General features: G+C 32.6%; 1 protein-coding gene across 1 annotated transcript in view; it reads right to left on the bottom strand.

Moving 5' to 3' along the window:
- The window catches only part of LOC115887534, a 218945-nt gene that overhangs the window by 17971 nt on the left and 177484 nt on the right, over positions 1–23490 (bottom strand). Inside the window, exon 5 of the mRNA XM_030906995.1 lies at positions 22848–23041. Within this exon, the coding sequence (XP_030762855.1) occupies positions 22848–23041 (194 nt within the window). The remainder of the gene's footprint in view (positions 1–22847; positions 23042–23490) is intronic.

Here is a 23490-nt window from a genome sequence, read left to right as displayed (position 1 = left end):
TAGTAAACAGGGTTTTAAAATTATTAAAATTTTAGCATTGGTAGGAATTTTATATAGATTTAGAATATTTAATTATTTAAGTGTTTTGGCCTCATAAGAAATTGGATTTTTTGAATTATTGTTTTCGAACGATTTTTCATGGAAACTAAAATGTCACTTACAGGTCGTACTGAACTTGTAATGACAAAATGGCCTATTTTTTCGTGTTCTACTCCTTTTATTTGCTAAATAACAGTAGTTTCACTAAAATCCACATATTTCATGAGTATATCTATAAAAAAAGTCGAAAAACTGCCATTTTTTTAAGGCACTTTTCATGGCTCTGATAAAAATAGTCAACAAGGTCGTAAAAATATAAAAATTTCAGTATTTGTAGTAAATTTCATGTAGATTTAGGATATTTAATTGTTTAATAGTTTAAGCGTTTTGGTTTTGTAAGAAAGTGGATTTTTTGAATTCTTGTTTTCAAACGGTTTTTCTTGGGAAAAAAGTCGAAAAACTGCCCATTTTTGGCTATTTTTTTCAGGCTATTTTCAAGGCTCCTATAAAAATAGTAAACAGGGTTTTAAAATTATTAAAATTTTAGCATTGGTAGGGATTTTATATAGATTTAGAATATTTAATTATTTAAGTGTTTTGGCCTCATAAGAAATTGGATTTTTTGAATTCTTGTTTTCGAACGATTTTTCATGGAAACTAAAATGTTACTTACAGGTCGTACTGAACTTGTAATGACAAAATGGCCTATTTTTTCGTGTTCTACTCCTTTTATTTGCTAAATAACAGTAGTTTCACTAAAATCCACATATTTCATGAGTATATCTATAAAAAAAGTCGAAAAACTGTCAATTTTTGACTATTTTTAAGGCACTTTTCATGGCTCTGATAAAAATAGTCAACAAGGTCGTAAAAATATAAAAATTTCAGTATTTGTAGTAAATTTTATGTAGATTTGGGACATTTAATTGCTTAGTAGCTTAAGTGTTTTGTTTTGGTAAGAAACAGAATTTCTCAAACCCTTGTTTTTGAACGATTTTTCATGGTAACTAATATATCACTTACAGGTCGTACTGAACTTGTAAAGCCATAATGGGCTATATTTTCCTGTTCTACACCTTTTAATTGCTAAATAACAATAATAGTTTCATCAAAATCAATGATCTGGCAAAAATCAACAAATTTGATGAGTATAATATGAATGGCAAAATATAGAAAAATTGCTAATTTTTGGCTATTTTTACAAGTTTTCAAAGCTCTTAGAAAAAATCAGCAATTATAGAGAACTTAAAGGTGTAAATAAAACAAAAACTCCAAGTAAACAGAGTCTAACAATAATATTAATATCAGAAACAAAAATATGTTATGTTAATAGACAAAAATTTATAAATTTATTGTGTGGCAATTTTTTTTTGCATCTTTTTCAAATTTTAAATAAAGTTAAACTTTTTTTATTAAGATGTTTTATTTGTTTTGGTAACGCCACTGGAGTCATTAATTTTTCCCTTGTTTTTTCGCCCGTCCCGTGTCGTCGTTTAAACCGAATAAAATTCTGTGTTAATTAGAAAAACATAACCTCACCTCGGGGGTAGCAAACGAAATTATAAACTTTGAATTAAAACTTCTTGCTGAATGATATAGTTGAAAATGTAAATGAAAAGTCTGGTAAAAAAACCTAGGTAGTAGATGTCATCTACAGACTCAAATTCCTCAAGTGGCAATCGGTAGGACACCTGGCTAAGAGGAGGGACAACAGAGAGACCCGAGGGGTGTCTCACTCGGGTAAAAAATGTACACGTACTGCCAAAATATCATTCTACTGCCAAGCGACTGCCTATGACTACGAAGAAGACTGCCTATGACAGCCGTGTAATTATTATAGGCGACTGCCATAAGACTGCCAATGACTACCAGCGACTGCCAAGAAAATGTACATGCAATTCCAATAGTGAGACACCCCTCGGAGAGACCAGAGAAATTACAGTATGGTACCCGCGAGGTATTGTACTTTTAAATTACAACTAATCATACAGTCTCAGAGCTTTGACAAAAGCCAGTATCTGAGACGATTTTACAGGGGGTAGTTTTTAGAAGAGCCAATTAGCTATCTTTATAGTAAAAAAAAACAACTTTCTAGAGTATAAGAGTATGCTTAAAGTAGCGGGTTTGAAAAATCGAATAACTCCCGTTGAAGAAAATTCGAGCATACTTTATTTTGTATGTTGTTTTTTAATTGTTTTGTACACTTCAACATTTTTACTATGTTTTCTCTTTTAATATTTTTAGAAGGTTATGTCGTTATTTTCTATAATTTTTAATAAATATAGTACTACAGAAGTAAACTGTAATTTTGAGATATGTGGATCAGCTTGAATATTGAGGTTGTAACGTTTTTAGTTCGTTACATGTCTTTTTTATATATAATATATGATGTCTGGGCCTATCATCACCGGATTCCCTCTAGTTCAGGCCGGATAGTTTATTTGACGCGTCATTTTTACGTTCCCTAGTCGCCAACCCTGTTATCGTTCGACACAACCCTGTTATCGCTCTGAGGAGGCGCTGTCAACATCGCTTCTGTCAACCCTCTCCGTGCTTAACCTCACTTTGTTTTGACGCTCTGTTGTATCCCAGCTTTTAGAAATGGTGATTATTTAAATCTTGCTGTATAATTTGAATCAGCTGCTATTTCGAGGCTACAGGTAAAGATGAGTTATTACCTTTTATAGATTCGATATTATTATTGAATATTTTTAGGGTTGAGTTACGGATGTCCCAACTTGTATTTGTGTTTTGCTGGCACGTTGGCGTCCCTTTTCTTTTGTCCTCCAGAATGTCACATGGAAGAAAGGACAGGTTGTTTATTATTTCTTGAGCCCTCGGAAGTATTTCGAGGTAGGTTTATTTTGTTTATTAGACCTTGTTTGGTTTTAAACAAGAGTTTCATATTTTTAGGGTCCAAGGTACGGACTGTGTCCAAGGTACGGGTAGTGTCTTATGTACGGACATTATCTTATGTACGGATGTCCTGTGGACGAGTGTCCCCAGTAAGAACGATTTTTTCTTACATATAAGTGCCACAGCGTGGATGTGGCTTGAGTCCCATGCTGCTTCGTTTCCAGCTGTAAGCTAGTTAGTTACGGCTGTACCAATTCATGGTGCCCGCATTCTGGCCCCTTTGGTTGTGTTGGATGGCTGAGTACAGAGATGCGAGACCACCTCACGCTGTTACTGTTTAAAGCAGGATTGCATAAAGAACAGCTAAGTGTAGATTTAAGTTATAGTTTTGCATTTAACATTTAAAACATTTACAGTCTTAAACAATAATGTACATCTTAAATAATATCGTATAGACTATGTTGAGTGGTTAGTCATTGCATTATGTCTTGTAATAGTATTACTTTTTTATAGATATTATTATTGCACTCTAACATCATATAAAATATATCAAATTAATTAAAGTAATGCTACATTTCATACATTCTCTTAAACTTTACATGTCTTGTATTTTATCATAGTCGTTTTCATAGATATTTAGTACAACTCTTACCACCACTTTCTTTGACATATAACCACTATATATATTTACTAGAACTCTACAATGTCATGTACCAGCAAAAAACATCATGAGTAAATATAGTCATTAGTTTTAGGTAACATACAACTGTGTTTTCTTTCTCTGTACATGCCTGGCGCCCAATATCTATTTTTTTGTTTATTGTTCTTAATTAGTTTTCTTTCTAGTGAAATACCTTATCCACGACTGCTCTCCGATGAAAAGCTGCCGTTCGCAGTGGTAGTTGTTTAAAAAACGCTACAAGGTGATCCAATATTCTTAAAATTTTATTTGTTCTAACTTCCAACAACATTCTTCCTCACCACACTCGTCCTGTACAATAGAATAACTTTTACTGGCAACCTTTAGTAAATGTTACTTTCACTAGTGAATGTTAGAAATTACTAGGAAAAGTCGACAAATCTCTTTAAAATATCACATTCACTGGTCCAATGCGTAATTGTTAGCATTTCCTATTGAATGTTAACAATCACTGAATTTTCAACTTTCACTGTAACATATACATCTAAACTTGTAAAATCAATGAAAAAATATAAATCGTAGAATTTAACGTAAATAATAGATGTGTTGTTCGACTGACGCAGGTATAGAGAAGCATTTCATAAATTTTTTAACAAACTTCCAATGGCGATAGCGGTAAAAAAACAAAAGTAAAAAGACAGGTGGCCGCGTTCTCACACTTTAATAACGGAGAGAAGAAGTCTGAAAGTATCGTAGAAAAAGAGTATAATTGAAAAGAAAATTCGTTTTAATTTCGAGTTGAACGTTGTTTTTCTCGGGAAATTCTATGCTTTTGTTTTTCGATGTGTAATTACGAAAAATATAGCCTGGCAACCGACGGACGGACGGGGAAAATACGGACTTATTTTCTTTTATTTTCCACTGGAAAAACTGATAGAGAGAAAGGGGATTGGTCGGAAAATTATATTAATTTTCCTGTTGGTCCGTTTTTTTCTTGCTTTAAATTGAGCTCAGTCGGCCATATTGACCATTTTTATTTTAAAGAAAACTTTAGTCTTGTTTTTTTTCTGTAATAATTGTAGCATTTTTAAAGAGTTTTTATCCGTTTAAGATATTTAACAAATGGTTTGACAGAGTTCAAGTACATTTGTTCAAGTACTGAGTATAGATATAGCCGTTTCATGTATATACTTATTTCAAGTACGTTGTTAACATTATATTGGTACTTTTCTTGAATAACTACTCAAATAGTACCTGCGGAGAATAACAGAAATAACTAGCAACAAAATTGGATACCGCCTAGTGATATTTTAGGGTTTTGCTTAAACAATGTCTTTTTTAACTGTTTATTATACAGGGTGAGTGTTAAATAAGTGAAAATATTTTTAGGAGTAGTATATTTCGACCCCAGACACAAGATTATGAGGTTTTTTTTCGCGAAAAAAAAATTGAAAATATGAGATTTTCTGAAAAAAAAATTTGGAATTTTTTTAGTCTTTAGTTAAAAAACAATTTCTTGATAATATCGCTGCATATACTAACGGTCGACATTTCTGGTTTTGGGTGCCGATTTTCGTGTGTTCGAAGAGTACGGTCAACACGCTTAGTAAAATAATATTTACCGAATAAAGAGAGACGGCAAATATTTTTCAAAGCGCATGGAATCTAGCGTCAAATTAAGTGATTATGTAATAAATACTACGTATTTTTGCTCTCTCCGACTTACTAGATTGCCATAGCGATTCATATCGGTAATATATTATATATACAAGAAAGAAAACCCAGAAAATATCCAGTGGTTCTCAAAATATAAGCAAAAAATATTTTTTTTGTTGAAAATTTTCAAAGTAAAATAACTCGGTTATATTGGACTTATTTGAAAAACGGTAAAGAGAAAATGTGTGTCTTTTATCGAGATCTACGAGAGCCGGAAATATTTGCACTTATTTAAGGCTCACCCTGTATAAAGGTCTAAAAAGAAATAAAATTGAAATAAAAACTACAGAGAAATTTAAAATAAATTAGATAGACAAAACTAAAGGGACGATTATTATAGTAAGAAAGTTAGTAGAATAGAGAAAAATAATTGAAAAATAGAAAAAGAAGATTTGAAATGTTCTAAAAATTCTTTATATAAAAAATAATAAATTAATACCTAATTGTAATTACTTTTAGCTTTAATCCTTGATGAAAAAAATCGCCAGAAAATCCAGTAATTACCTAAAAACCACCGACTGATGCCTACAAATCATCGCGATCATTTCTCGGCCTTTTAAAGCTATCCTTTAAGTGCGAAAAAGAGTTTTCGCGTGACATTTTAAAGGGTAGAATTATCCCTTATTATTAATATGTAAAACTGCCAAATGATTTAGACGTTCTGTTTCCATAGTGGACCGTAAATAAGTTCTAATACGTTTCAATGCAGAAAACGAGCGTTCAGCAGAACAGTTAGTAATAAAGGTACATGTGAAAATTCTTAATGCTATGAAAGTATTTGGAAACCGGTCTTGAGCGTTTTTTTCATAAATTATTTTAAGAAGCTCTCTAGCAGATGGTTTTGCTGACTTAATGCATTTTAAAAATTCACGAAAATGTATTAATTCATTAGGCATTGACTCATCTAAATCATTTGGATAACAGGTTATTAAATGTCTGGACTTATCGGTAATGTCGTCAATACTTAAAGTAGATAAATCACTACAGAAACCAAACTTGGTTGAAAAGTCATTGTAGGCACTTTTAAAAAACAAAATAGAAACACTAAATCACCACAATACACCAAAACATTTTTACTTTTACACTGGACGCGCGTTTCGCTAACCATGTTAGCATCATCAGCAGATGATTATAAACTAAGCACTTTTCCTGTATAGGAAAAAAATTTCAAGAGTTAATTTATCAATAATAACATTAAATACATTTATCCTAAAATCGTCCCTAGCGTTAAATAGAGTTTCATTATCACTGGTTCCATCAAATTGTCGTTTCCGTTTCACTTTTCTCTTTTTATCTGCCGCATATTCTTTTTCACCGAACAAATCTATGGCCCTTCTTTCATATTCCTCCAATGATTTAGTATTATCTAGATTTCTAATTTTCAGAAAAATATTTTTTTCAATGAGCTATATAAATCTGCAGCAAGATCAATATCCACCATTTTAAGCTTTTTATTGACCGCGTCTAATCTATTTAAAACGTCTGTCCAAAATACCGCCATAAAACCCATTTCTAGGCTTTTGAATTGCTTAAGGAGACTAGAAGCATCTAATCGGGTTTTAGGCTTTTCGGTATCGTCTTCAGAAATTGACTCCAACGTGGATTTTATTTCATTGGAAGACAAAGATAGTGATTGGCAAGCTTCATTTTGTGCAGGCCAACGTTTTTTTAATACATTTTTTAATGTTTTTGAATTTATTTTGTTATATTCGAGGTATTTATGTAGTAATGCAGTAAAAAATAACCCAAACGAATTATATATTTAAACAATAATAACAGTTAAGTAAATAAATATGTAATCGACTAAGGCTATATTCGAAATATTTTATGAACAAATAAAACTTAAAAAAAAAGATAAATATATTGGTACGCTCAAAATTCGCCGCCCGTAAAATCTGCCGCCCCAGGCCGGGGCCTAGTTGGCCTAGGCCTAAGTCCGGCACTGCAAATAAGCCAATAATTGAAACATCAAAACACGAAATATTAACAATTAGAATTATTTCAGAAATATATTTTTAAAATATTTCAGTTACATCCAAAGAAAAACAAATATAATCTATTGTGTCCCCCTTTCTCGAGTTATAACTCATAATACAGCCTCAGGGCTTTGACAAAAATCAGTATCTGAGACGGTTCTACAGTTCTCTATCTTCGATATCAGTCGTACCAAAGTTTATGGTACGAATGGTTGTATTCTCGGTGCACTCAGTGGTAAGGTGATTCCCCATTTTCCTTACAGAGTCTGCATTTGCCATTGTTTTCTTGGGCTCAATCTACTGAGTTCAATCTACTGTTAAAAACCCCGAAGATTGTTCTTTCTTAAAGAGAAATCTTTGATTTTTCTCGGTGGCAAGTCCTGAAAAATTCCTTCGAGTTTCTGGTCCAGTTAGTGGGGTGTTCGCTTCTTGTCTAGCTAGATCGCAAAGAGTAGGAAGATTCTTTGACAACCTTCGAATTGACGAATACCGAGTTGATCGCTTTTAATGCTGTTTGACCATCGGATAAGTCGGCTATTTCTACGATATTAATCTAAGGAAATAACCGAGAAAAGTGGGTTAAACAGTGGACGAAAACTCCCAATTATTAATCCGGTCTGCTGGGGTAAGAGACGGGGTAGAAAAAAGGGGTCGAAAAGAAATCATCGGATTGCCAACGCGCGCGGTCTAAAACCGGCATCAGGTGCAAGTTTAATCGAAAAATCCCGTCATAATCCTTTAATTATTTTCTTGAAATATTCAAAAGTTTTCATGGTCTCGCTTAGTACCTCTCTCTCTCCTTGGAAAAGGGATAAGCCGATCAAAAATACTTATAAAAAAATATTTCTAATTACCTTTTTAACATCAGGTTTTTATTAGTTCAACCATCTGAATATCATGAAATTATTAATGGTGTGGATAAACCCCGTCATGTGAACAGACAGCAAAATTAAAATTTATATGACCTGCATGAGATCAATAATGACATATGGCATAGAAATCCCAGAGGAAACAAACAAGACCAAAAGCATGTTAAGAGTCGCTGAAATGAAGAACTTAAAAACCATAATGGGGAAGACTAGAAGAGACAGAATTAGCAACACAAATATCAGACAACAATGTGGAATACCAGACGTAGTGATATGGGGTAGGCAAAGAAAAAGACAATGGTTCGCACACGTAAAACGTATGGAAGAAAACAGGCTACATAGCTCTTGAAGGGAAACCGATGGCTAAGAGACAGCCAGGAAGACCTCCAAAAAGATGGAAAGACTGTTGGCAGTCCATCTCCCAAGAACTCCTACAAAGACAACCTGAAAATTAACAGATCGACTAGATCTTAAATAAGTAAAAGAAGAAGAAGAAGGCAATTAATCCATACTTAAAAAAAATATTCCGCCAAGCTTTATTTTGCTTTAATCTTTCCAGACAATCTATCAAATATCTCTGTTTTTATTATCGTTTTTCTCCAATAAATTTCCCAATCTCCCTACCCCTCACAAAAAGACCTCCTCTCGAAACCCTGGAGTCTCCAAAGGGGCCAATAATCCCCTCTCACGAAATAGCCCAATTACTTAATGTCCAAAATTCATAAAACAATTGAACCGCCATCATAAATTAATATGAAAGATGGCGATTAGAGCGCAAAGTTTAAAAACATGCGTGCGCCAGAAACATTAAAAATATACGGTGGTATAGCGTGCTCGGGGATATTTTGCTATTGCTTTATTTCGCTACCGTTCTAGAGCTTGCTTGTGTTGCTTTCCTATTTCTATACTATATCTCTGAAAGGCCTTTTGTCGGGCCTTTTTTTTTTGTTTTCAGCCAGAGAAGGAGTCTGATTATTATATGAATCTAAAATGTTATATCTAGAATAGCTAATTGTTATAAAACTTTTGAATCAAACAACATAACAAATTGCAATACTATGGATTCAGGGGAGTGCCGCTCGAATGGCTTAAGTCGTATCTTGGCAACAGAAGGCAGCTTGTGAGGATTGATACGCCTATGTCTTCTTGTAAGCCTATAGAATGTGGTGTCCCTTAGGGTTCAGTACTTGACCCTATTTTATTTCTGGTGTTTATCAACGACATTGCAAATCTAGACATTAGCGGTAAAATCTGCCTCTTTGCGGACGATACTAGTTTCACTCGGAGCGGCCCAGATGTTACGGCACTATATAATACTATATCCAGTGACTTACGCACAATTAAATCTTGGTGCGATTCTAATCTCCTATGCCTCAACCTTTCAAAAACTAAAGTTTTGTCATATAAAACTAGTATACAACCTTTTGTACTTAATAACACCACTATTGACGTCGTGGACTCTTGACTGTGAGATTCTTAGGAATTGTTGTAGACAACTCGTTAAAATGGGACTTGCACATCGACGCCTTATCAAAGAAACTAAGTTCTGCCTGTTTTGCGCTAAGATCAGTTTTTAAGGAACTTAACTCATCAACCTCTAGAATGGTCTATTATGCCCTTTTTGAGTCGCATCTTCGTTATGCCCTTCCATTCTGGGGTACTTGCTGCGCGACAAAATTTGATCGTATTTTCAAACTTCAAAAGAGAGCAGTTCGATACTTATTGGGACTAAACAGTAGAACTCGCTGCCAGAATTTCTTTAAAAATTTCAAAATACTGACTCTTCTTTCCTTATTCATTTTTGAATCCGTTTGCTTAATCCGCAAGCACATTCTCTATTCCGGAAAGGTCTTCTCATAACTATCCACTTAGGAATGCGGAGCACGATATTTATCTGCCAACCCCGAGCTCAGAACTAGTTAAGGGGTCAATACTGTACAATGCCAAGAAAATGTACAATAATTTGCCTTCGAATATCAAGTCACTTTCATTCCATCCCGCTTTTCGCAAAGCTCTGAAATCATACTTATTGGAGAGAGCCCTATATACGGGGTAAACGACTTTTTTGTTTGGTTTGGTTTGGTAAGGTTTTTGGTTAATTTTTAATATTTTGATCATCTCACACACTGGTTAAAGGTCTAGTATTTAATATTTAATATTTTATAACTCTTGATTTTATGATATATAACATGACTTTATCCATTTACAGTTTTCCTTTTGTAAAATTTTCTAGATGCGCCTGTGTTCTGCAATGTCCATATATGTTTTATTTGTAATTTTATGACGTAAATTTTTTTGAATTGATTTGTATTGTATGACATTTTTTTTTATTATTTGTATATTTGTTTTTGTGCTTTTTTGTTTTGTGAATGCTTTGTCGATGAAGCTGTTTTGGCTTTTTGAACAATAAAGCGTTGTTTTTTTTTAAATATATTTTTATTTTTATCTCTACGAAAAGCAAGGCCAGTATCAAAAGAATAAAATAAAATGTGCTATAAAATAAATTGTCTGAAAAGAAGTTAATACCAATCAAAATAGAAAATCCAAACCAATCAAAGTATATTTCCTTCCACAGTCACAATATCTTTTACCGAAAATATAATTTAAATTTAGTTCTTTATTTAAATGTGGCCACTGTCCCTCGTGACTTTTGTCAAAACCCTGAGAGTGTATGTCGAGTTATAGCTCAAAAAAGGGGGACAAAATAGGTCTTTTCATAATAGATATCTAGGATTAAAATAAAGTAAAAAAATAACAGATTATGAATTATCAATTTGGTACACTCTGTATAGATTCTCCCATTTTAGATCGCCAATACTTTTACGCTGTACGTTCGTCAGTACTATAATCATTTATGCAAAATATCCATGTTTTTACACTTTCAATATTACCTTGTAATAGTTATTAAAAGTAGTATGTATCAATATTCGTCGATGTATATATAGAAAATATATACCTATGACATAATTACACGTTTTGCTAAAGACAAAATATTCCAAGACCGCCCCTGACCTACTACAATGCTCTTTCATGAGATATTTATGTTTATTATACAAAGATAGACTTGTAGAAGTAGGAAAAAATGCATAAAACAGCACAAGTTTTCTAAGTTTGCAGATTCTTTCGTAGATTATAAAAGTAATTTATTGGAAGTTTCCGAAGTTTGTTTGTGTTATAGATATAATGTACTTTTCTGCAAAAAATCCTATATATGGATATTTCGCCACTGCAAGAAAATCTACAAAGTCTATTAACTGAAGTTTATAATCATAATTAATTCTATAAACTGAAGTTTATAATCATCTGCTGATGATGCTAACATGGTTAGCGAAACGCGCGTCCAGTTAAAAGTAAAAGTGTTTTGGTGTATTGTGGTGATTTAGTGTTTTTATTTTGCTGTTTAACACCAAAGGTTCCAACCCTCAACTGTAATCTTAAGATTTAACCCAATTTACAGATTTTAGAGGGGGCCCGGGCCCCATGGGCCCCCCCCTCTGTATCCGCCACTGTCCCCAATAAATTAACGCACCACAAAAAAATAACCAAAAGTTTAAGTTAAGTTTTTGTCAGAACCACTTATCCGATTTGGACGATTTTATTTTTTGAATGATAGGTTATTCTTTCCACAATGTTGCTATACTAACTGTATTTTGATAGGAACCCTTTTTATACTAATACCGGGTGTAGCAATTATAACGGCTTTTTTAATAAATTTAGACACCCTGATCAGTTACAGTATCAGTTAAAATTGAAATCACATTTTAGCTTTATCTTTTTTTACATTTTGTTTTTATTGTTCTATTATCTTCCTTATTATTAAGAGAAACAACATTTTATGTGACAACATGATTTAATATTGGTTTAATTAACATTTTTCCATTTTACTCATCAAAGTAAGTGTCCGGTGGAAAACACGGACTATCGCAATCTCAAATAGAGATGCGTTTGCAACCTAGACCATTAGTATCTCTGAGTTTGAAGGGTTCGAGCCAATGAAACGTTGTCTAATGTTGAGTTTTAAAAACGTTCGAATCGGATTGGTTCTTCGATTCCTGCCTTGTCCCGGCCTGCGACAATTACTCTCAGTATCTCTATACCGTTGTATAACTCGTGAAATGGTTGAGTGAGTTACATTAAATCGTTCACCAATTCTTCGGTAGCTCCAACCTCAGACAATATTAATGCTTGAGCACATTCTTCGCAAGTAAGATTTCTTGTTTCACGTGCACGTTGCATATTTTTGATATAATAAAAGAACGAAAACGACTGACACTGACAACAAGCATCTCTATTTGACATTTACTGGTAATCCATAATTTACAGGTAATATGGTTTTTCCATAGCCTACTGCTTACTTTAGTGAGTAAAATGGAAAAATGTTAATTAAAACCAATATTAAATCATGTCATCTTATGAAGTGTATATATTTTTAAAACGTACAAATAAATACATCATCGAGTAGTTTTATTGAATCACTCATTATTATTAATATTCATTTTTACTCATCAGGAAATATATAGGCAGATTAAAAAATTGGACGTCAAGGATTGTTCTCAAGGCCGTATGAGCCAATTCGTTTGCTCGATGATTTAATAATTGAATTTGTTGTAATCTCAATAAAGTCTGGTTCTTTTGTGCTCTTTTATGCGTCATACGAAACGCAGCAGTGTCGTATTTCTATATATGGAACACAATTTTGAATATCAAAAATATATTTTTTCATTCAGTATAAAAAAAACCCTAACTTAAACAACATCAATTGATATAGATTTATTTTTAAACCACTATGAATATTCCTGGAAATAAATTCAAGACATAAAATTTTATGTGAAACTTTGATTTTAGCAGAAATCATTTAATTCCAAAAATATTTATTTTATATGCGATTTCAAAGAGTTACGATTTTATTTTATATTTTATATACTTTCCGTAAAGAACCTTACTGCCTGGTCGCGGCCATTTTGTTATAAAAATAGGATGAATTGTACACAACCGACAATAATTTATCTTAACTTATAATTAGCGCACTATCAGTTCTAGATCTCTGAAGAACGTAATTGCTAGACAATACGAAGTTCACACACAAGTTGAGATCATTCCGTTGGAAAAACAGAGAGTTTTTGCAGTGTTTCTTTTTTTTATGAAAAAAAATCTGCAATATTTGTTGGTATATAATTTTTTTAGGGTTCAATCTGTGCAAAATACAGTAAGAAAAATTGTGTGTGCACGATGTGCGCATATTTGAAGAGAAAAACTTCTTACTAACAGCTATAAAATTGAAGGATTTAAGCCGTAGGTTGTCCTTACCACTTTTCGTCTCGCGCTTGACTGTCAAGGCCTTGAATTTTTACTCCCAGCGCGCGTAAAGAAATTTCACTTCGAAAATACAATTTCAAAAAAACTGTTATTTATGAATAACAGTTCGCAACTGATGTTTTTTTACTTCCAAAAATATATCAGTTATTTAAAAAAAAACAGCGTGCTGACAACCATAATTCTTAATGCGAATTGTAAGAAATGAACTGTTATTTATAACTATATATAGTATTTATAACTATATATAATATATAACAGTTTGCAACAATTTTGCTAAAATTAACAGTGCAACTGCTCTTTTTTATAAATAACAGTAAGCAAATGTTACTTTTCCTTGCAAACAAATATCAGTGATGAAAATAACAGCCTAATGACAACCATGGATCGTAATGTGAATTTTATGAAAATAACTGTTATTTAAAGATAACAGCTCTCGACAATTTTGTCAAAAAATAACATGTATGAAAGAAAATAAAGCGTGCTGACAGCTAGGGTTTGTAATTTAAATTGTAAGCCTGGTTGCGGTGCTGTTGAAACGCATCCGTTTTAATTGTCGCCTCACCAACCATATACAATACACACAACTCCGGTGTTGCAGCAAAAATACATAGTGTGCCATGTCTCATATAAAGGCATGTGTTGACGCGATATCTTTCTGCGGTAACCGCAAAAACGCACAGTGTGCCACAGGGCTAAGAAATGAACTGTTATTTATAAATACCAGCCTTCGACAATTTTTTCAAAAAGTAACAGGTATGAAAGAAAATAAAGCGTGCTGACATCTAGGGTTACTAATGTGAATTGTAAGAAATGAACTGTTATTTATAAATAACAGCTCTCGACAATTTTGTCAAAAAATAACAGGTATAAAAGAAAATAAGGTGTGCTGACATCTAGGGTTCGTAATGTGAATTGTGATAAATGAACTGTTATTTATAAATAACAGGTCTCGACAATTTTGTCAAAAAATAACAGATATGAAAGAAAATAAAGCGTGCTGACATCTAGGGTTCCTAAAGTGGATTGTGATAAATGAACTGGAACTGTTATTTATAAATAACAGCTCTCGACAATTTTGTCAAAAAATAACAGGTATAAAAGAAAATAAGGTGTGCTGACATCTTGGGTTCGTAATGTGAATTGTGATAAATGAACTGTTATTTATAAATAACAGGTCTCGACAATTTTGTCAAAAAATAACAGATATGAAAGAAAATAAAGCGTGCTGACATCTAGGGTTCCTAATGTGAATTGTGATAAATAAACTGTTATTTATAAATAACAGCTCTCGACAATTTTATCAAAAAATAACAGATATGAAAGAAAATAAAGTGTGCTAACAGCTATATGGTTCGTAATGTAAATTGTAAAAAATGAACTATTATTTATAAGGCAACGGCCCAGCTACGTCAAAACACCGGTTCCCGATAGATCACCGAAGTTAAGCGACGTCAGACTAAGCGAATGGATGGACGGGTGACCATCTGGAAACTCTATCTTAGTTTTAGCAGCAAAAAGAAGTCAATGTTAACTTAAAATACTTAACTGTTTTATCTGGTCCTTTCTAAACTGAGACTATCGAGCAAAATTCTCACGTTAACGTTATTTCGCTTCACCGGACACCGCAAGAACTCTAGGAAATCCGTAAAAAACTCTCTAAGTCCTATTTGTCCGGTGCAAAACGTCCGTTTTTCCTATTTGCCGGTAGGAGACTCCGCCTACCCGGATTTTTTATTCGGAATTTTTTCCACGCACGCGAGAATCCGCTCTACTCTCCACCCACTTCCGGTACCGGCAAAGGAAAGAATAAAAAAAGGGAAAACAGCGAAGCAGAGAAAAATTGCGCGGGGCAGGCCGACCGGATCAGCTGGCTCTACCTACAGGGGGTGGATTGGCTTAGGGGGTGGTGGCGTGCGAACGGACAGAAAAAAGTGGACGGTCGTCGTTCAGGGACATGCGTGGCGTAGGGGTTTCTGTGCGAGCTGGCTTTCATGTCTCTTCGAAGGAAAAAAGGCGTTTCATATGTGTGAACATAATATGTAAGTTAAATTTGAGACCTTTGAGAAAAATAGCTCAAAAACAAGGGTTTAAAAATCCATTTTCTCCCAAAATCAAGGCATCTGAGCCTTTTTTTTTGCAAAAAGACTAGGCATATTATAAAACGCACAAAAGAAAGAATTTTTACAAAAAGCCTATCTATTTTCAGTCACTTTGCGAAAAGCCTAATTAGAATTAGGAATACTAAACAATGACGATATTTTCTGTACATTTCTGCAAAAATGCTGCCTGTTTTCAGTTATTTTACAAAATGCCAAATCGAGGCAAAGCAAATTAAAAAACGACCAAAGTTTAGTCAGCTATTGAGCATAAACATATTGAATAATTCACGCTTTAATAAAAAATACCCCATATTTTCCTATACAGAAACAATAATTATTTATGTCAAAATTTTATTATGTTTAGACGAAAACAACTTGAATCCTATTTCATAAATTTTAATTATAAATAACATAATTTTAAATAAAAAATATATTAAAACCTTAATATCAATATCTCATTTAATTATTGATTCGATTCTGTGTAATAGGACTGCTTCTTTGTGGAACTTTGCTTTCTTTTAGAATAAAATGAATTTAGATCTTTATAATAATCATCCTCAACAATACTCTATTTAACAAAAATATCACTTTTTTTCCTATTATTTCCAAATTTTGAAAGAGAAGTTCAAGAAACGTCGTTGGATAAATTTAGGTTAGTTATACCAATCCCGCGTAAAATGTTTTATGCAATCTGACTAGTCTTTATTAGGTATTTTGCAAAACGACTGAAAACAGATAGGATCTTAGTAAAATATCCTTCTTTTGTTAAAAACGCCGGAGTTTTATAATATGCCTTGTCTTTTTGCAAAATGCCGAGTTATTCGACATATATATTCTGAATCTACATAGAATTTCCTACAACATCATCATTTTCATTATTTTATGACTATGTTTACTACTCTTTTAAACAGCCAAAATGGGCATTTTTTTGACTTTTTTTCATAGATTTACTCATGAAAATGGTGATTTTCGTCATGTCACCAATTTTATTAGAACTGCTGTTATTTACTAATTGGTAAGGTGTATGATTTCTTCTACACTAAGGTGTAGAATAAGAGAACATAGACCATTGTGGTCTGACAAGTGCAGTATTAGTCGTCGGTCGTAAGGGAACCATCATCAAAACTAGCTCAAAAACAAGGACCCAAAAAATAAATTTTATCCACAAAAACAAATATCCTAAGCCCTTAAAAGTGTATATTTTCCGAATCTACATGAAATTTCCTACAAAAAGTGACACTTGCGAATTCCTAGAACCAATGTGTCTATACTTTTATTTAGAAACATGATCTAAATAGTTCTAAGACCTTAAGAAACCTTGTATCTGTAAAAATTCTAACCTAAATTGTATTTTTTCTTCTAGGAAATAGTTGTAAACAATCAATCGAGTGATGTAGGATCGTTCGGCTTGAGTTGAACAATTAAGACACGTGGACAATTAGAAAAAAACCTGCATAAATCATCTCGTGCCAGCGAGCGAGCCAAGTGTTAAAAGAGATAGATAATCGCGCCCAGCAAGGCCGTCCAATAAAAATGTTATCCAAGTTCATTCACTCGATATTTTATTGTAACCTTCCTAACCTATCTCAATAAAATTCCAAGCGCACAGGGCCGCAACCAGCCGCTTACGTCACGGCTATTTTTATATGCGAGAATCGGTACCACATTGTTCGTTCCTCAGACTAACAACAAAAACAACACTCTATTAGGATTAATTGTTCTAAAATACAGGGTGGTCCTAACTGTATTCCGGAAACTTCGGCAGTGTATTCTGCAGATAAAAATAAGTAAAAAAGGTCCAATAAATGTATGTCCCAAAATGCTTGGTTTCGGAGGGTGTAGAACTTTCATCTTTATTTCGATTTTCTCCAAATAATTTCTGAAGTAACGTCAATATTCGAATGAAAATTGGTGTCTGGGAGTTTTTTGACATGAGAAATTTGATTTTGATGTCAATATGACTCCTACTTGTAGAGAGCGCCACCTACATATTTTTTAACTGGTTTGAACAGTAATAACTTTTCGTCCGTACCTGTATAAAAGTACTGAGTAAAAAATATATATTTACAACGTTTTTTACATAAAAAAGGTCTCTTGCTAAAAATCGCTACGAGTCATGGTTCTCGAGATATTTGAAATCTAAATGATCGATACCTGTCATCATTGACAAAAATAAGAAAAATTTATGATTCATTTAAAAAAATAAAAAGTTCCCAAATTTATAATTTCAGTCAAATAACTATCTACTCAACATGTTTGTTTTTTGTCAATAATGAGATGTATTGACTATTTCAATTCTAAATATCTCGAGAATGGTTGCTCGTAGCGATTTTTACCAAGAGACATTTTTTACGTAAAAAATCACGGAAATGTATATTTTTTCACCCAGTAGTTTTATACAGGTACGGACAAAAAGTTATTACTTTTCAAAATAATTAAAACACATATAGGTGGCGCCTCCTAAAAATATGAGTCATATTGACATCAAAATTAAATTTCTCATGCCTTAAAAAACTTCCAGACACTAATTTTCATCCAAATATTGATGTTATTTCAGAAATTATTTGGAAAATATCGAAATAAAAATAAAACTTCTACACCCTGTATCTCCGAAAGTAAGCATTTTAGGATATACATTTATACGAACTTTTACTTATTTTTATTTACACCGTATGCTGCCGAAGTTTCCGGAATACAGTTCGGACCACCCTGTATAGATCAGTGTTGTCAGAATTGAAGAATTTCCTTCAATATGAAGGATTTTACAGTAAAATTTTGTCTACTGAAGGGCTGAAGGATTTTTATCCAAAAAGAAGACAATATTAATTTTTCTGGCGGTTTTGCACAACAAAAATTGTTAAAGTATATAGTAGGAGTATTTATTGTTTTTTCTAAATCTATTTTTTTTCACTTTAACGGTGTTTAATTAAGGATGCTCAGTTTAGAGCAACGTTGCTGTCAAAAATTCCGCAATTCAAAAGATTTTAACATTTAACTAAAAATTAATAGATACATTTTTATCTTTCGACATATCTTATTACACACATACCATAACTAAAGCGGCCCATACATTATCAAACAAATTGCGCAACGTTGCGTTGTACAACTCCATCATCACCCATACACTTGGTAACATTTTGGTCAAACTTTTTGTTAAAAATTATGCATTGTTCGAGAAACAAGCGATATCCCGCTAAAAACCGGCGGGCAACTAAAATATTGCACAACGAAGCGCAAAACACACATACACTACACACTACACAACGCATTGCGCAAACAGTCCCGTTGCACAGAAGAATTCAAACGTTCTTGAAACTTATCAAACAATTGCGCAACGCATCAAACAGGGCCATACATTGGCGACTCGTTGCGCAGCAGCCTGCGTTGCGCAATTTGTTTGATAATGTATGGGCCGCTTAAATCAAAGTTCTTGATGTTGAAAAGAAAAAAAAAAGGTAAACGGAAAACATCATAGTCAGTTGATCATGGTGTCATGCACGGTTAATTTATTCTCGGTTCAAGCAATCATTGTAAGCAGTGAATTTTTTGAAACATACTTTATAATACTGATGTCGAGTATCTATTAAAGCATTTTTGATCGTGTTATAATATAAAATACATCGCTGTCCAAGAATTACCAAAAATAAGTTTCTAAAAAGTTTCTCATAATTATAAAATAGGTAAAATACAAGAAATTTGGTGATTTTTCACAAGATCCGGAATTTTTTGCGAAGCTGAAGGAATATGAAGGGTTTTTAAGGCTCCGTTCAAGAAATTCACTCGAAAATTAGGTTAGTTCAGGTTATTTCTTCATCTTCGATATCAATTGCATTTAGTGATAATGTGTTCCGGTGTTTCACCATTTTCCCCGCAGAATCTGCATTCGCCGGTGTTTTTGAGCTTCAATCGATTGAGGTGTTCCTTGACGAACAGTGTCCAGGGAACCCCGTGACAATCCGAAGATTATTCTTACTCAAATCAAGGAAAATCCTTCATTTTTCTCGGTCGTAAGTTCTGGGAAATTTTTTCGAGTGTCTTTGGAGGACCTTTGGAGGATTCCCATTCCAAGCTACGGATGTAATCCTCCAGGTTCTTGAGTTCCATTTTTAAGCTGGTTTCCATTTGGGAAACATAACGGTTCTGGCCCAGTTAGTGGATTCTGCACTATCCTAGCGATTTGTTGCTACTTTTACTTTTCCTACATTGGCTCACTGTTTGCCTTTAACTTTTTCTTTATTTCTTATCACTCTACGGCAAAATTCAAGTGTCGTAATTCTCTCAAACAAGTCGTTTTAAATAACAATCGTTTTATTTTTGTTTTTTTTCTGCGTTTTTGAAAGAAAAACCAGCTACACAAAAGTATTTAGTAATAATTTTCTGGGCTCTAACCTGACATGACAGAAATTCTTGTGCAAATCTATGAATATTTATTACCAGTTTCGATTAATTGTTGCTTATACACCATAATAATGCCGCAGGGTATCTTGTAATTGGAAATATAAATTGTTTACAATTTTTTCCACCTAGTTTATGTGAAGTTTTTGTTTAATTAAATTTTAAAGTAGACTATTGGCTATTAAAATGATTGAACAAGAGTAGGTATTTAATTTTTACAATATTCCCATAGTCTTACATCGCCTGTGATTCCTCTGTGACTCATGTAGGTCAATTTTTAACCCTTCTTTTCTCTATCATCCTTCATAATTATAATTTCGATGAAAGCAACCGATGGGGAGCTCAAAACGGGGAAGATTAAGTACAGGGGGGAGGAAAGCGTTGAAATAATGAGTGTTCTATGAGAAATTACAGTTGGTTTTTGATCTGTACAAAACTGTAAAGCGTAACGGAGTATATAGTATATGCAATATGTAAAACGTCTAAAAATGGCAAGAAACATATGTGTTTTTCTTATTATTTAACGGTAGTGCAAGATTGTTAGGAAAAACATCGGGGTGATTTTTCGCGATGATGAAAAAAATCTGGTAAAATTTGAACTCTTAATATTAATATTGTTACGGATTCCGTGGGTCCACTAATTAAAACTCACGATAAAATACTTAACGAATTTATTTTCTCACTTTATACACAATTACTAACTTATAACACACAACAAACTAACTATTTATAAGATTCCTTCACCAAATTGTCCGATTTTCAATTTCCACGCGGTATATTCAAATTTCAAAAACTGTCTCAGTTGTCGATGGCTCCGGCTTATAAAAAAAGTCGGATATGATTCTTCATTTAATCGACTCGTTTGAAGGTTATTGAAAGTGTAGCAGATTTAGTTAATAAAAAAATATTATCTAAAAACTATATTGTCCCTTGCGTACGGCAGCTTTTCATCAATATGGCAGTCATGGGTTCGTTTGTATTTCACTGTAGGAAGCAAAATTACATTAAAACTAAAAGTATTGAGTGCCAGGCAAGTAACAAAAAAACAGGCCTAGTTAAAAATAAATGACAATATTGATAATCAGGATGATTTCTAATTATTGTAATTAGCGATAATCAATAATTATTGTAATTTTATTTCGCGATAAAATATAAAAAATGGGGAAGTGATCATATACGATTTGAAGTTAACTTTAACCTTCAATAACTTTCAAACGAGTAGATTAAATGAAAAATCACGTCAGACCTTTTTTGAAGACCGTTCAATTTCCTACAAGAGCATGTATTGATTTTTGCAATACGCTTATTTGTTAGACCGCAATATAATAAAATTTCCAAAAAAAATTCCCCGTGTTATTTAAATGGGGAAAAAAGAAATTCACTATATTTTCGCGACAATTAAAAAAAAAATCTTGATGCACTCTCTAATACATTTATACACTAATAAGTGTATTATTGTATTATTATTATGATACTCCTAAGGCTTTCTATTTTTTTTATTAACATATTCCTTTAATAGCAGAGACCCTTCATCAAACTATACTAAATTCCATCTGCCTATAATAACCCATCAACTAGCCGAAAAAAAGCAGAATAAATTCGCAAACGTCTCGAATTTTCGTGGGGTCCACCTTTATTTACATAACTTTCCGTCTAACTGGCTAAAAATTAAGATTATTCGCGATCAGATGGTTCGATAAGATTAAGTGGTACAAAACGGAGTTTCAACACATTATCACAACTACATATCCTGCTAAATAATAGTTATGTAGATCAAAAAGATTATATACCACCCTTGCGAATTTCTTCGAATTATAATTATTCAAACTGATTAAACTAATATACATATACAGAGTGACTCAACTGAAATTTTTACCAATGAATAATAATTACGTTGATAGTATTTAAAATAAATTTTGATTAGACAGTTTCAAAATTTAAAGAATGTCAAAATTAGTGAAACGTAGTGGTAGTAATTTTCAATTAGTAGAGAAAGATATTCTATTAATTTTAATTGTAATATTTTTTGGTGAAACCATTAATTTAGAGGTTCTTAATTAGGCTTAACAGAGCTAGAGAAATAATATAATATTTTGTATTAAATCAAATTTCAGTTGAGTTTTGTTTGAAACTACAATGGTGTAGGTACACTTAGAACTAAAACTAATCAAAACGATGAACTGAACAAGAACAAAAAAAAAAATTAAATAAATCTGAAAAAAAAAACAATATTAAAGATCACAGTGTGTAAAAAAAGGTAATACTACTAAAATATAAGTGAATAAAAATATGTTTTGATTGCCTTGATAATTAAAATAATTTTGAAAATATCTAATAGAATATTTTTGTTAAATCGTATCTAAAAATGTCAGAAATAGTATTAAGACAAAAGATTACGTTTAATATTAACAAAAATTTTCTAAAAAAACAGTGATTTATTAAAAAAAAAAACGTTTTATAGGCAATCAAATTTAAACAGATTATAACCTAGAAAATAAAAATGTGTTTTAAATTTACGTTTACAGTGTTTATGACGAAATATATTACTTTGATATTGAAACAATATGTATTTCCCTTTTCTATACCTACATAAGTTTGCAATTATGTTGGATCTACAGGATGGTACAAAACATAGATCAAAATGAAAAAAAAATCATTAAAAAGTGTAGAATGTAAGGAACATCATATTTCATCATATCATATAGTTTATATATTTATAATTAATTTATTTTTGTTTTCTAAAATATTTTGATTAAAAGAAAATATGTAAATGTAGGCAACGCTGTGCCTGTCAAGCTTAATCACGTGACTAAAAGTTTATTTGATGTGAACTATATAGTTTTTACAAGTAACAGTATTAAACATAATGTAAACTCTGTAAACATAAATTTAAAGTGCTAAAAAAGACGAAAAATAAAACATAACTCAGTGTAATACATACATGGCTTACTTTAGACGTATGCGTTCGCAAGCTAGACTCTGTGGCAAAACCTTTCCCGCAAATGTTACAGTGGAAGGGCCTGTTCTTCGCCCTCTCGACTTGCGCATCGTGATTGCGCAGGTGCTGTTGCAAGTTTGACAGCTGGATGAAGGCTCTGCCGCAATCCGGTAGATGGCACTTGTACGGTCTCTCGCCTGGAACAAAACGAAGAACATGTCAAGCATAGGTTTACTAAGAAAAAATAATAAAAATAATAATAAAAAAAGTAAATATAAGAAATTAAAAAAAAAATATTAATTTAAACAAAAAAAATATAACCACCCAAGTAGCATTTTCACGACTTGCGACTCAAACCACATGTTTACTAAACACAACGTTGGATTAGTTACAAAAAAGAGTTAGCTCCCTACCTTGGGTATTAAAATAAATTTAAACGTTTTTATAACGTTGTGCCGACGTTGGACTAGTACTACAGCAAAGTAGGAAGCTTCTGCGACGTCGAATAAACGTTGTCTTCTAACCTTTTTTGCTTAAGTGATCTTTAGGTGATTCGGACAACGTAGTTACAACGTTGGGCAATATTGAGTTTTCCGACGTCAGTTTCAGGACCTATTCCAACGTTATGCAAACGTCGTTTGTTTTA

Source organism: Sitophilus oryzae, unplaced genomic scaffold (assembly GCF_002938485.1).
Source record: "Sitophilus oryzae breed Bouriz unplaced genomic scaffold, Soryzae_2.0 scaffold_576_pilon_pilon, whole genome shotgun sequence".
Taxonomy (NCBI): domain Eukaryota; kingdom Metazoa; phylum Arthropoda; class Insecta; order Coleoptera; family Curculionidae; genus Sitophilus; species Sitophilus oryzae.
The sequence above is the reverse complement of the archived record's forward strand: the minus strand, read 5'-3'. Positions and strand labels throughout refer to the sequence as shown.